The sequence below is a fragment of the Salvelinus alpinus genome, chromosome 8 (genome assembly GCF_045679555.1).
Source record: "Salvelinus alpinus chromosome 8, SLU_Salpinus.1, whole genome shotgun sequence".
Taxonomy (NCBI): domain Eukaryota; kingdom Metazoa; phylum Chordata; class Actinopteri; order Salmoniformes; family Salmonidae; genus Salvelinus; species Salvelinus alpinus.
This window is the reverse complement of record NC_092093.1, coordinates 70,477,302-70,492,415: the sequence shown is the minus strand read 5'-3', so window position 1 is coordinate 70,492,415 and position 15,114 is coordinate 70,477,302. Positions and strand designations below refer to the sequence as shown.

The following is a 15,114-nucleotide window of genomic DNA, read 5'->3' as shown; positions in this document are numbered from 1 at the left end:
TATCGGTGGTTAAACCCAATAATTATTGATGGAACCAAGTTCCTATATCTTGTTGTTTAGTATGAGTTTCAGTGTTTGGCACACTTGCACAGATTTGTTGGGTGATTTAGAAAATGGAGTCAAACAGTGATTGATGGTAAGCAAAACAGATCACTACTGCCATTGCTGACTTTTCTGAGGATAATTTCCTTATTTTTTAGAACTGAGTTATTGAGGATGAAGTATGATCTCTTTTTGACGTGGCTGTTCCCTTCTGAATGCCAATAACGGGTGTTTTAAATTGGCAATGATTTGAAGCTATGCCGTTTTAATGCTCCATAGGATAAACGGCTTCTCTAAAGAAGCCGTTTATCAGAATGGTTTACTTTTGTTGTGTTGTGAAATCACGGAAACGTAATGCTGTTAAAGAAAAGCATCTGATGCAGAGATGTTATTTGTGTATTGACAGTTAAAATGTTAAAATCTGTTCATGAATCTACTACACTGATTTGAGATCTGGATAAACGTTAAAGATTTTGAATTAACTAAGACACCTGTATTTTGAGAACAAGTCAATAGAATTGTTTCATGAGTATGTGGAAATACACAAAAAGTATGACTTGATTAAACCCCCAATGATAAAGGATTCACTGGCCATGCGAAGTTAGACATTCTGTCACACTGCAAATGTTCTATCCCACCCTGAACTTATTGGAAATACATTTTAGAAAGAAATCTGTTGGTACTTATGGAACACAGGAGGTTGGTGGCACCTTAATTTGGGAGGACGGGTTCATGGTAATGGCAGGAGCGGAATAGGTAGAATTCGCTCCGTTCCAGACATAATGAGCCTTTCTCCCCTCGGCAGCCTCCATTGTTATGGACAGTATTGATTTTTTTCATTATGGCAATATTTGATAGGATATTATAGCATACCCAATATTACGTATGCAAATGTGGACTCAGACCTGATGAAATTAGTGTAAACATCATCCTATGACTGACGGAGTACAGTGTCTTCGGAAAGTATTCAGACCCCTTCACTTTTTCCACATTTTGTTACGTTACAGCCTTATTCTAAAATGTATTAAATAAAAATAATTCCTCAGCAATCTACACAAAATACCCCCTGATGAAGAACATTTTATTTTTCACTTTTTGCAAATGTATTAAAAACATCTACCTTATTTACAAAAATATTCAGACCATTTGCTATGAGCCTCGAAATTGAAGAAAAGAAAAGGTTCCTGGAGTATCCTCTAGGGGTTCTTCAAATTGAAACTGGGGGAACTCTTAAGTTATTTGACAAAGAACCCCTTTTAATGGATCCTCGAAGAACCCTTTGAAGAACCTTTTGGAGTAAATGTTGTAACTACCCCCCCCCCTCCCCTATTATTATTAATAATAATATGCACAACAATAACACAATATTTTATTTGTCAGTGTATATTATGATATTAGTGGCAAAGCAGAATAAAATCATTCAAACTCCCAGCAGAGCCAAAGTTCAATGGTATATCCTCTGGCATGTTGATGTTAATGTGTCGATGTTCTCCGTATCCATAGCCAGAATGATTTTGAAGTGCATGGTGAACATGTTTCCTGTTAAATTCATGAGGTGTAGGGAGGGTGAAGTCTGAGTCCAAAATTGTTTAATTATACACATTAACAAAACATGCAAACGACAGTATTCATACCTTGGTTTTTGAGGTAAATGTGAACGAAAAACACTTTTGATAATGGTTTTCATACAGTACCTTGTCCAGAATGTAGAGGCCTATGGGATAGTCATTGAAGAGGTAAGGGAGGAGGATGGTAAATGTGATCTGCATAACATACCAATACCAATTGACATACCTTTGTATGCCTCCTCGTCTGTATACATACATCAAATAAAATTTGATTTGATTTGAGACACAAAAGTGAGCAGTTCAGTCATTTGCACCCAATACAGCTAGCCTTCTACATATTCTTATAGCCCACATATTCTTACATCTTTGTTTATTGATATCCATTGAATTGTCCATTTTCTGTTTTAGAAAGATTTGCACAGATATGAAAAGATAGATGGTATCATCATAAAACAATATTAAATCAGATCATACAAGGGACTAACCTTGCCTTAAATTGAGGAGATCTTTACAAGTGCCTGCACCTGCTGTCCTTTCAAATCCAAATGTTTCAGTTGGGCAGTTAGGTTCCTCCAATAGCCCCCACCAACTAAGGATTAACCCCACCTGCTATGTGGTTCTTGGAAGAACCTATTGGAGGCAATTTTCAGTGCCAAGTTCAAAGAACTTTCAGGATCTTAAAAGAACCCTTGTTGAGCTGCTCATTTTTAGAGTGTAGTGTCATTCAAATAACAATATACTCAGAAATAATTAATATATGTATTTCAAATACATGTAGCAGAAATACTGCCAATCTCTGCATATGACTCCAAGGAAGGCTGAAGAAAGACCAACCATAAACTGGCAACCTTTCCTAGACAGCCGCTAGTGGTCGCTGTTTTTCAAAAGACAGGTAAATAGCGACCACTAGCGGCAGTCCGGGCCGGTTGCAACCCATAAATGGCACGTTCTTTTAAGTACACCTGATTGCAGTGTGCAATTTGGGCGGAGTAAAACCTTTGACCCCCCTCCCACCGTACAACAGTACACTAGACTCAACCCTCGTTCTGAACAGCCCTACTTCTTCATTACACAAAGGAAAAACATCAACCAATTTCTAAAGACTGTTGACATCCAGTGGAAGTGATAGGAACTGCAAGCAAGTGCCTTAGAAATCTAGATCCATATAGAAAATTCATTGAAAACAATGTCACCTCAAAAATAAAAAAAATCCTGGATGGTTTGTCCTCGGGGTTTCGCCTGCCAAATAAGTTCTGTTATACTCACAGACATCATTCAAACAGTTTTAGAAACTTCATAGTGTTTTCTATCAGAATCTACTAATGATATGCATATCCTAGCTTCTGGGCCTGAGTAGCAGGCAGTTTACTTTGGGCACGCTGTTCATCCGGACGTGAAAATACCGCCCCCTAGCCTAGAGAGGTTAAACAATTTAAAGGCAATGCTACCAAATACTAATTGAGTGTTTGTAGACTTCTGACCCACTGGGAATGTGATGAAAGAAATAAAAGCTGAAATATATCATTCTCTCTACTAATATTGTGACATTTCACATTCATAAAATAAAGTGGTGATCCTAACTGACCAAATACAGGGAATTTTTTACTAGGATTAAATGTCAGGAATTGTGAATTTGGATAAGGTGTATGTAAACTTCCGACTTCAACTGTATGCCGTGGTGCATTGATGCTGTTCTGGCGACTCATGGTGGCCGAACGCCCTATTAAGACACTTTATGTTGGTGTTTCCTTTATTTTGGCAGTTAACTGTAGATCTATAATAAATCTAATAAGTGACACTCGAATAACCCCTAAGTTACCTGAAGGCGTACTTATACAGTATGTATAATTCTGTGATGTTCATGGCTGATGTTCAAACCTTATTCTCTCAGTTCCAGAAGCGAGCCATGGAAACAGAGGATGAAAGTTTGGATGATTTGAGAGGCACATGGGAAGATAGATGTTTGGAGAAGAAGATCCTGGACTGGGCAATAGAGAATGTCTCAAAGGTATGGCAATTATGTATTTGTGTGTGTACTACTGTATCTTTTATGTGTGTGTACTCCCATTGTTTTGTAATGCAGGTGAATTGTCTGTCAGATGAAGACATTGAAAGTCTCCTGCGTCCTAGTGGGAAGGAGTCAAGGCTGGCCAGTGCTCTGCCATTGTTGGAGTTTGTGGCTTGGTCTCTGCTAACACATGACGCTGAGGTGAGCAGTGCCCACACTTTTCAAACATGGTGACTATTGAAACAGCAGTGAGGAATCCAGTGTGTGTATTCCTTCCTGTGTATATTACTGTCCAACAAATCATATTTATTCTGTCTCCGTAGGAGGACATATCAGTGCTGTGGTTAACGTCCAAACAGAGGGCATGCAAGACTGGTAAATGTTGATGATTCCTTCATCTCTTTTTCTCTTAGAATTTTTCATAAATAGGATTGATGTTCACTGAAACGTTTTCACCTATTTATTGTTGTGCTAAACTATTATTTTCCTTCCCAATTAGGAAACTCCATATATATCCCCAATTCAGGTGGGCAAAGTTACTCACAAAATAAGTTATTTCAGTACCTTCTTTGCACAGGAGTTTGGTGGCACCTTAATTGGGGAGGACGTGCTCGTGGTAATGGCTGGGGCGGAATCAACACATGGTTTGATGCCATTCCATTTGCTCCGTGCCAGCCATTATTATGAGCCGCCCTCTCCTCAGCAGCCTCCATTGCTTCTTGGAAATTCACTCAATTTAAGTCCTGTGTAAAATCTATTAATCTATTCCATTATTTTCTTTCAGCATGGCAATGTATTCTCAGTGTTCCAGGTAACATTCAAACATATAAAGTGCAGGGAAATATATTCAATTGGTTACTTCAGTCTTTAACCTCATGAATAAGAACATGATAGAAACAATCTTAAGGCTTCAATTTAAAACGCCTCCCTTGTTCTCTCTGTCAATCTCCACAGTCCCTATCCGCCTGGACCCCAACACTAGCCACCCTTTGCTGGCTTTCTCAGATGACAAGCTTGAGGTATCGAGAGGGAGCCAGAGGCCCAATGTCATAGACCACCCCTGTCGTTTTAACTCATGGCACTGCGTGCTTGGTGACAGATTCTTCACCTCAGGGCATCACTACTGGGAGGTGGAAGCAACCCCCACAGGGAGCTGGAGATTAGGACTAACCACTGTAACTTCCTCCAGGAGGAATCGGTTTGAGATAACCCCAGCAAAGGTCTACTGGACACTCTGGGGTTATTGGACCCAGAGTGGGTCCCGGCAGCTCTTTGCCTGCAATGACCAATTAATCAAGCTTCCAAGTGTTAACCGGGTGGGCATCTATCTGGATTACGAAGAGGGACAGTTGTATTTCTATGATGTAGAGAAGAGGTCTCACATCTACACCTTCTCTGATACCTTTAAAGGGGGGGGGGGGGGGGGGGTTCCTGTGTTTTCCTGTCTGGATGCCTACACAAAGCTCAAAATTGTGACACCGAAGAGATTTCAGCCACATTAGAGACACACATTAGTACTCCACTAGATGAAACTCCATGGGTAAAACCATATAGTGTATAGTGTTGAGTCATCCGCATACATAGACACACTGGCTTTACATAGACACACAAGGCCAATGGTAGGTCATTAGTAAAGATTGAAAAAAAGTAAGGGCTGAGTTTGCCTTTTTGCCCAAAATGTAATTTAAGGTGCTCCAAAGCTTTTTACTATCATTCTGTATGTAATTTATCTTTGTTTCATAGTATAGTTTATTCTTATTTTTATTCAGTTTAGTCACATGATTTCTCAATGTGCTGTACGTTTGCCAATCAGTTGTGCAGCCAGACTTATTTACCATTCCTTTTGCCTGATCCCTCTCAACCATATAATTGTTCAATTCTTCATCAATCTACGTGGATTTGACAGTTTTACAGTCATTTTCCTAATGGGTGCATGCTTATTAGTAATTGGAACAAGCAATTTCATAAATGGGTCAAGTGCAGCATCTCGTTGCTCCTCATTACACACCACAGACCAGCAAAACGTATTTACAACAACAACATAGGAATCATTAAAAAAAAATATTGTATGACCTCTTATACACTACACTGTATTAGACCCAGACTTTGGAACTTTGGTTTTCCTAGATATGGCTACTATATTGTGATCACTACATCCGATGGATTTGGATACTGCTTTAAAGCACATTTCTTCAGAATTAAAGATGTGATCAATACATGTTGATGATTTAATTCCTGCGCTGTTAGTAACTACCCTGGTAGGTTGACTGATAACCTGAACCAGGTTACAGGTTTCTAGTTACACTTTGGAGCTGTTTCTTGAGTGGGCAACCTGATGAAAGCCAGTCAATTTTCAAATCACCCAGAAAATATACCTCTTTGGTGATATCACATACATTATCAATGTATTAGCATTTCACACATGTAATCCAGATACTGATTGTTAGCACTTGGTGGTTCATAGCAGCTTCCCACCAGAATGGGCTGTAGGTGAGGCAGATGAACCTGTGGCCATATTACAGTATTTAACATGATATATTCTCTAAGCTTTACAGGAATGTAGTTCTGAATGTAAATGGCAACACTTCCACCTTTGGCATTACTGTCTATTCTGTAGATGTTAGACCATGTACTGCTACCATGTATTATCTAAGTGAGTTTCAGAGATTGTCAGAATATGAATGTCATCCTTTCTAGCAAATTATTGATTTCATAAGCCTTGTTTCTTAAGCTACATATGTTAATGTGGGATATTTTGAACACTTTTCTGGGATACTTGATTGTTTTCATTGCTTTACTGGGAAGCTTAGTCAAAGTAGACATGCTCATGTTACTTATGTTCGTGCAGGGTGAGCTGCACACAGTGGACTTCCTACTAGAGCACACCGCCTCAGTGCTAACAGTATAACTTTGGTTCATAGGCACATGATTACTGCGTACAATAGCTGTAGGATCAGCAGAGGCATTCAGGGCAGTTAGAGGGACATAATTAGGTTACTTACATTGTGTCTTCTAACGCCACTGGAATAATGTACATTTGCTGAAGCATTATGACAACTCAGCGACACAATGGTAGAGATTAATTGAGCTGGGCTGGATCATTGTTAAGTCTTATAATGCTGTGAAAGGATCCAGGAACCCACATGATTTGGGTGGATCCCATCCTCCTTATAAAACAAGCTTTTTTTCTCAATAAATGTTACACCCACTGAGCTGCAATTGTCTTGTAGCCAGTTATGGAGGGCTAAAAGTCTGCTGAAACATTCAGTGCCACGATTTAGGGAGGGCACAGGGCCAGATATTATGTTTTTTTTGTTGGTGTCAAGCAGAGACCAAATAAGTTATTTAAAATCCATCTTCAGCTGGTGTGACCTGCCCTTTATAACGTCATTGAATCCCACATTAACTATGATAGACTCAATTCCCTGATGCAGGTTTAAAATGTTTGAGAGCAGCTTATTTATGTCCTGAACTTGTGCTCCTGGATAGCACAATGTTTTTGCTCCAGGGACTGAGACATTTCTCACCATTGAACTGCTCAATACAACGGCCGGAGAAGGGAATGGAGAAATCCGCCCATTCCTACCCCTCACACAATTCGTTGAACCTTTCACGGGCACACGAGAAGCAGGATAGCATACGCCCGCAGCTCCCAGGCAATAGGTACAGACCTCCCACAGCAGGCAGTGCCTCGTCAGATCCAGTGAGAGAGAAAGGAGCCAAACTCAATGACGAAGCCGATGCTGGAGTCAGTGTAGTTGGAGTCAGCACAGCCGTCGCAGGCACACCGAATCCCAGCGATGAAGGCGCAGGCAGATCAGCACCAGTGTGGCGAAGCTATTCCTTATGTTAATCTGCTCCGAACCTCTTGCAGACACTCCAGTCCGCCTAGCAGCATGCAGTTGCTTTCTGTTTCCATGACTTGTGACATGGGACCAGCGCTGATTGGAACAATCGTCTTGCTGTTCTCCGTCTACTCCACTACAAGATGGAGAAGCAGATGGTAAAGGATGCTTTAGGAAAGGTGAAGTCGGTCAGAGTGACCAGGAGTGGTTCGTGTAGGCCTATAAGACGTTTGGACACGTGCCAAGTATTGGTAGGCTGAAAAATATATGTTGTTGAACAGTTGGAGGGTATACAACACTGCAATTGTGGTAGGAATCACATTTCTGACTTCCTCGAATGCCCTGTAAGGGTGAAGGAGGTTGCAGTAGCAAGGATCAGGGCTGTCCAGCAGGACTCCTATGCTGTGCAGTGGAAATATGCTGTGCAGTGGAAATAGCTGAAGGAGCGAGTCGAGATGAGGAAGATACGGTAGTGGACGCCCGCAGTCTGCTGAGAGTGAGAATGTAGTTCACCAGCTCTGAGATCCTGAAACTCTGATTTTGAAGAAGTTGGATTTTGTTGCATTTATAGCACAGTTGATCAATTGTACTGGCAAAAAAAAATAATATGTCTTAGAAAATAGATATACATTTGAAAGCAGCTAAACGTTTTTGGACCTCCAGGACTTTACAGCCGAAAAACCGTGCGGGGAATACTGTCTGAAGATGTTCCCTCTTTGGCCACAGAGCCTGTTTATTTATTTTTTAACCTTTTTTTAACTAGGCAAGTCAGTTAAGAACAAATCTTAATAACAATGACGGCCTACCCCGGCCAAACCCTGACCCGGACGACGCTGGGCCAATTGTGCACCGCCCTGTTGGACTCCCAATCACGGCCGGTTGTGATACAGCCTGGATTCAAACCAGGGTCTTTAGTGATGCCTCTAGCACTAAGATAAAGGGCCTTAGTCCGCTGCGCCACTCGGGAGTCCATCCCTGTGTAGGGATCTGAGAATATATTTGAATAAGGCTGAGATTATAATTTTTGGGGGGAGAAATATTATGAGTATGTTTTTAACCCTTCCCCAATTTTCCTTTTGTGTTAAAGTTCCAGTCTTCACCCCACCCAGTAGGTGGCAGCAATACACCACTAAAGGATGTAGTCCGCCGTAAAACCCCCCGAAGAGGAAGAAGCTTTGGCTAGAAGAATTTACCAGAATTGAATTTTTGTAACAGCAAGCGTGTAACTTGCAATAATAGAAACCTGTACATTTGACCCCCCCCCCCCCCTTAATATACCACGATGAGTTTGATTGGTTGGAGAAAAATATACCACAAAGTCCACCACAGTTACTCAGTTCCTCTTTTAAAGATTGATCCCCGCTGCCTAATATGCTTTTCGTTGCGCCTGGTTGATTTGGTCTGCAGTAACAGTTCAGCAGCTCCCACTACACTCTGTCTCTTTGGGGTATCTGCTGAGTAGAGGTAGCTTCCGGGTTCGAAATTAACGGGGTCCCGTCATCCCAGGGACAATAAAAAATACAGCGCATTCGAAAGGTATTCAGACCCCTTCACTTTTTTCCACATTTTGTTACATTACAGCCTTGTTCTAAAATGGATTAAATTGTTTTTTTCCCAATTCAATCTACACTCAATACCCCATAATCACAAAGCGGGGGGAAAAAATGAATTATTTGAAAATGTATTACATTAAAAATTATAAATACCTTATTTACATAAGTATTCAGACCCTTTGCTATGAGACTCAAATTTGAGCTCATGTGCATCCTGTTTTCATTGATCATCCTTGAGATGTTTCTACAACTTGATTGGAGTCCACCTTTGGTAAATTCAATTTATTAGGCATGATTTAGAAAGGCACACACCTGTCTATATATTAGCTCCCACAGTTGACAGTGCATGTCAGAGCAAAAACCAAGCCATGATGTCGAAGGAATTGTCCGTAGATTGTGTCGAGGCACAGATCTGGGGAAGGGTACCAACAATGTCTACAACATTGAAGGTCCCCAAGAACATAGTGGCTTCCATCATTCTTAAATGGAAGAAGTTTGGAACCACCAAGACTCGGGGGAGAAGGGCCTTGGTAAGGGAGGTGACCAAGAACCTGATGGTCACACTGTGGAGATGGGAGAATCTTCCAGAAGGACAACCATCTCTGCAGCACCACCAATCAGGCCTTTATGTAGAGTGGTACATGACAGCCTACTTGGAGTTTTCCAAAAGGCACCTAAAGGACTCTCAGACCATGAGAAACAAGATTCTCTGGTCTGATGAAACCAAGATTGAACTCTATGGCCTGAATGCCAAGCGTCACATCTGGAGGAAACCAGGTACTGCTCATCAGCTGGCCAATACCATCCCTACGGTGAAGCATGGTGGTGGCGGCATCATGCTGTGGGAATGTTTTTCAGCGGCAGGGACTGGGAGACCTGTCAGGACCGAGGGAAAGATGAATGGAGCAAAGTACAGAGAGATCCTTGATGAAAACCTGCTCCAGAGCGCTCACGACTTCAGACTGGGGTGAAGGTTCACCTTCCAACAGGACAATGACCCTAAGCACACAGCCAATACAACACAGGAGTGGCTTCGGGACATGTCGCTGAATGTCCTTGAGTGGCTCAGCCAGTGCCCGAACTTGAGCCCGATCCAACATCTCTGGAGAGACCTGAAAATAGCTGTTAAGCGACGCTCCCCATCCAACCTGACAGAGCTTGAGAGGATCTGCAGAGAAGAATGGGATAAACTTCCCATTCTTGTAGCGTCATACCCAAGACGACTCAAGGCTGTAATCGCTGCCAAAGGTGTTTCAACAAAGTACTGAGTAAATGGTCTGAATACATATGTAAATGTGTTATTTCAGTTTATTTTTATACACGACTGTTCAAAAGTTTGGGGTCACTTAGAAATGTCCTTGTTTTTTAAAGAAAATTTAAAAAATGGTCCATTAAAATAACATCAAATTGATCAGAAATACAGTGTAGACATTGTTAATGTTGTAAATGACTACTGTAGCTGGAAACGGCAGATTTTTTATGGAATATCTACACACTGTAGGTGTACAGAGGCCCATGATCAGCAACCATCACTCCTGTGTTCCAATGGCACGTTGTGTTTGCTAATCCAAGTTTATCATTTTAAAAGGCTAATTGAAAACCCTTTTGCAATTATGTTAGCACAGCTGAGAACTGTTGTGCTGATTTAAAGAAGCAATAAAACTGGACTTCTTTAGACTAGTTGAGTATCTGGAGCATCGGCATTTGTGGGTTTGTTTACAGGCTCAAAATGGCCAGAAACAAATACATTTCTTCTGAAACTCATCAGTCTATTCTTGTTCTGAGAAATGAAGGCTATTCCATGCAAGGAATTGCCAAGAAACTGAAGATCTCGTACAACGCTGTGTACTACTCCCTTCACAGAACAGTGCAAACTGGCTCTAGCCAGATTAGAAAGAGGAGTGGGAGGCCCCGGTGCACAACTGAGCAAGAGGACAAGTACATTAGAGTGTCTAGTTTGCGAAACAGACGCCTCACAGGTCCTCAACTGGCAGTTTTACTAAATAGTACCACCAACTCCGGGATGCTGGCCTTCTAGGCAGAGTTGCAAAGAAAAAGCCATATCTCAAACTGGCCAATAAAAAGAAAAGATTAAGATGGGCAAAAAAACACAGACACTGGACAGTGGAAGATTGGGACAAAGTGTTATGGACAGACAAATCTAAGTTTGAGGTGTTCGGATCACAAAGAAGAACATTCGTGAGACGCAGAAAAAATGAAAAGATGCTGGAGGAGTGCTTGACGCCATCTGTCAAGCATGGTGGCAGCAATCACATAAAACTTAATTTGTCACATGCACCGAATACAGCAAGTGTAGACCTTACCGTGAAATGCTTAACCAACAGTGCAGTTATAATATTTACCAAATAGACTAAAGTAAAATAGAAAATAAAAAGTAACACAATAAGAATAACGAGGCTATATACAGGGGGTACCAGTACCACACTGTCAGTGTGCGGGGGTACAGGTTAGTTGAGGTAATTTGTACATGTAGGTTGGGGTGAAGTGACTATGCATAGATGGTCTGGGGTGCTTTAGTGGTGGTAAAGTGGGAGATGTGTACAGGGTAAAAGGGATATTGAAGAATGAAGGCTATCCCTCCATTTTGCAACGCCATGCCATACCCTGTGGACTGCGCTTAATTGGAGCAAATTTCTTCCTACAACAGGACAATGACCCAAAGCACAGCTCCAAACTATGCAATAACTATTTAGGGAAGAAGTAGTCAGCTGGTATTCTGTCTAGTGGAGTGGCCAGCACTGTCACCGGATCTCAATCCTATTGAGCTGTTGTGGGAGCAGCTTGACCGTATAGTACGTAAGAAGTGCCCATCAAGCCAATCCAACTTGTTGGAGGTGCTTCAGGAAGCATGGGGTGAAATCTCTTCAGATTACCTCAACATATTGACGACTAGAATGCCAAAGGTCTGCAAGGCTATAATTGCTGCAAATGGAAGATTCTTTGACGAAAACAAAGTTTGAAGGACACAGTTATTATTTAAATTAAAAATCATTATATATTACCTTGTCAATGTCTTGACTATATTTCCTATTCATTTTGCAACTAATTTCATGTATGTTTTCATGGAAAACAAGGACAATTCTAAGTGACATTTAGAAATGTAGAAAGAAGGGTGATCTAAAGATGCAACAGCTAGCATGGGTTGCTAATATGACTAGAATTGTGTCTTTGGCTTCTGGACAATGAAATGAAGTTGATTTGAAAACGAATAGAACATTAGAGAAATGCTGGTTTCAATGGCATAAGGAAGTGTTTATAAAATAATTCCATCAACATTTCTATGGTCTCAGGTGCCAGAATCTCCCATAAAAGTCTATTTATTTTGAGATCCCTTACACACACTTTAAAACCCCTATGCTCATTTGAGAACCCTCTTTCAAAGTCACGGATCTCTTCCTCTAGCCATGGTATCCAAAATAATGGGCAAATGGGCATTTTTATTCATGACCCTAAGCATGATGGGATGTTAATTGCTTAATTAACTCAGGAACAGCACCTGTGTGGAAGCACCTGCTTTCAATATACTTTTTATCCCTCATAATTTTTTAACTATTTGATTAGTGACTTTTAGGGTATTTAACAAACATGATGCTGTTGTTCATTTTGCTGGTGTCTACCCTTGGCTTTTACACTGTTGGCGATACTTTTAGAGCCTGTTGCACTGTGAATGAGGAAATATATAATTATTTCTTCATCGAGTATTGTGAGAAACCCCACGCTTGCTCCGGAAATGCACATGAGAACTATGCACATTTCTCTCAAACAATATGGGAGAAATGGGACTCTTGCGCTTAACATGTCAGAACTGTTCTCTTGGTACTTAACCATGTCTCTGGACATTACACGTCTACTGAAATATGTGGCGTTAAAGACTCTGGTGACTATGGATTCTCATTCAACTGCTGTCTGTAAATCCAAATGTTGTAACCCTCAATCTAGACTTGCCATTATCTTGCTGCTTCTTTTGTCTGGAAATGTCCAGTCTAATCCAGGTCCTGACATTCTTACTTTTGCCGAATTAAGTAGTCAGAGTGGCCTGAAGTTTTTGCATATAAATGTAAGAAGTCTTCTGCTGAAGCTTGATTTTGTGAATATATGGATAAAAACTGCCGACCCTGATGTATTTATGCTTTCTGAAACCTGGCTTAAAAAATCTATTACTGACAAAAATATTGGCATAAATGGTTACAATGTGTTTCGTACAGATGGTAAATCTAAGGGTGGTGGTGTTGCTGTATATGTAAAAGATATACTTGGTGGTCGTTCTGACTTCTGTTACTTAACCTCAGCAATTTGAATATATGTCTTTGAACCTAAACTTTGGCTCATCTTTAAATATTGTTGTATCTTGTTGTTATAGACCTCCATCTGCTACTGTTGGCTCTCTGGATTGTATTTTCAAATTGTTATCACAGAATGTCAATTCTGAGTTTGTCCTGATGGGTGATCTGAATCAGGACTGGCTAACATCTAGCTCTGATCAACTCAAAATTCTGTGCAATACCTACAATCTCACTCAGATTGTCAACAGGGTAACTAGGTTGAATATAAAATATCCTCTGAAATCCTCTTTGATTGATTTGATCTTAACCAATACTCCTCATCATTTTAATGCTTCTGGTATTTTTGCAAATGACATAAGTGATCACTGTGCTATTGCCTGTGTGAGAGATGGTAAAATTCCTAAGAAATCTCCACGTGTCATTACGAAAAGAAACTGGAAGCGGTTTGATATTCCAGGTTTTTTACATGATGTATCTAGCATTGAATAGAATGGAATTAATCCCTGATGTTGAACTAGCCTTTTCTTACTTCCACAACGCATTCCAGGATGTATGCAATAGGCATGCCCCTTTAAAAAAATGCAGGATTAAGGGCAGAGAGAACCCTTGGTTTACTAAGGAACTTACAAAAATCATAAGGGAACAAAATGCTATGTGGGCTAAAGCAAGAGGGACTGGTTTGGCAGATGATTGGATGGCTTTTAAACATCTTCGAAATATGGGTGTGGCTATGATCCGTAAATTGAAAGCAGACCACCACCTGAAGTCTACTTCACAAATTGTAAATAATCCATCCAAATTTTGGCAAGTAGTGAAGGGTTTGGAGTGCAAAAAAGATACACAGCTTCCCAAACAATTGTTGGTTGATACACAGATTGTAACTGAGAGAACCTCCATTCTGAAAGCTTTGAATCAGCATTTTTTAGATGCAGGCAGTTTATTTGAAAATGTCAAAGGTATAATTGAGCCCCCTGTGAATTTACCTGACACCCCTGTGCACTCCTTCACCAGGTTCTCCTTTTCATCCTTCTCTGTTTCAGAAGTGTGTAACGCCCTGAAAGAAATTGATAAAAATAAATCCCCTGGCCCTGATGAATTAGACCCTTGCCTCCTACACCTAGCTGCAGACATCATTGCTCCCCTCTTAACATGTATTTTTAACCTCACGCTTGATGACAAGGAAATCCCCAAGTTATGGAAATCTGCTTTTGTACTGCCTCTCCTGAAAGGTGGAGATCGTTCGCTACTTGACAACTATCAACCCATATCAAAATTGTCTGTATTGTCAAAGGTACTGGAGTCCTTAGTTAGTAGGCAACTAAAGGTCTACTTCCAAGAAAGCAACATCTTAAATGGAATGCAATCAGGTTTTAGGTCTGGCCACAGCACTGTTTCAGCAACATTGAAGGTTTTAAATGACATCCACTGTGCTCTTGATAAGAAGTTACACTGTGTGTCTGTTTTTATTGATTTGTCGAAGGCTTTTCACACCGTGGACCATGCTGTGTTAGTGCAAAGGTTGAAATGTTGTGGAATTACTGGTCATGTTCTAGATTGGTTTATAAATGACCTATCAAATCGTACACAATGTGTAATGGCGGATGGTTGTAAATATGTGTCCATAGAGGTGTGCACAGGTGTTCTGCAAGGTTCTATTTTGGGCCCACTGTTGTTCATTTTGTATATCAACAACACTGGGGATCTTATTGAAACATCGGATGTTCATTTTTATGCAGATGATACTGTTCTTTATTCAAGTGGTAGTAGTTTATCTTTAACTTTTGAAAATGCCCA

At 40.6% G+C, this 15,114-nt stretch overlaps 1 protein-coding gene across 2 annotated transcripts; it reads left to right on the top strand.

The window, feature by feature from the left end:
- Window positions 1–2,555: 2,555 nt before the first annotated feature.
- On the top strand, window positions 2,556–7,463 carry LOC139583626 (butyrophilin subfamily 3 member A1-like). 2 transcript variants are annotated; one of them, XM_071414908.1, is made up of 6 exons: window positions 2,556–3,618; window positions 3,694–3,819; window positions 3,942–3,993; window positions 4,118–4,144; window positions 4,403–4,429; window positions 4,573–7,463. In XM_071414908.1, the coding sequence occupies exons 1-6, from the start codon at window positions 3,451–3,453 to the stop codon at window positions 5,118–5,120; spliced, it is 948 nt and encodes a 315-aa protein (XP_071271009.1). In that variant the 5' UTR covers window positions 2,556–3,450; the 3' UTR covers window positions 5,121–7,463. The 2 variants fall into 2 exon arrangements, with proteins under 2 accessions (XP_071271009.1, XP_071271008.1); XM_071414907.1 differs by having other exon boundaries at window positions 2,558–3,819; window positions 4,573–7,462.
- Window positions 7,464–15,114: the final 7,651 nt, after the last annotated feature.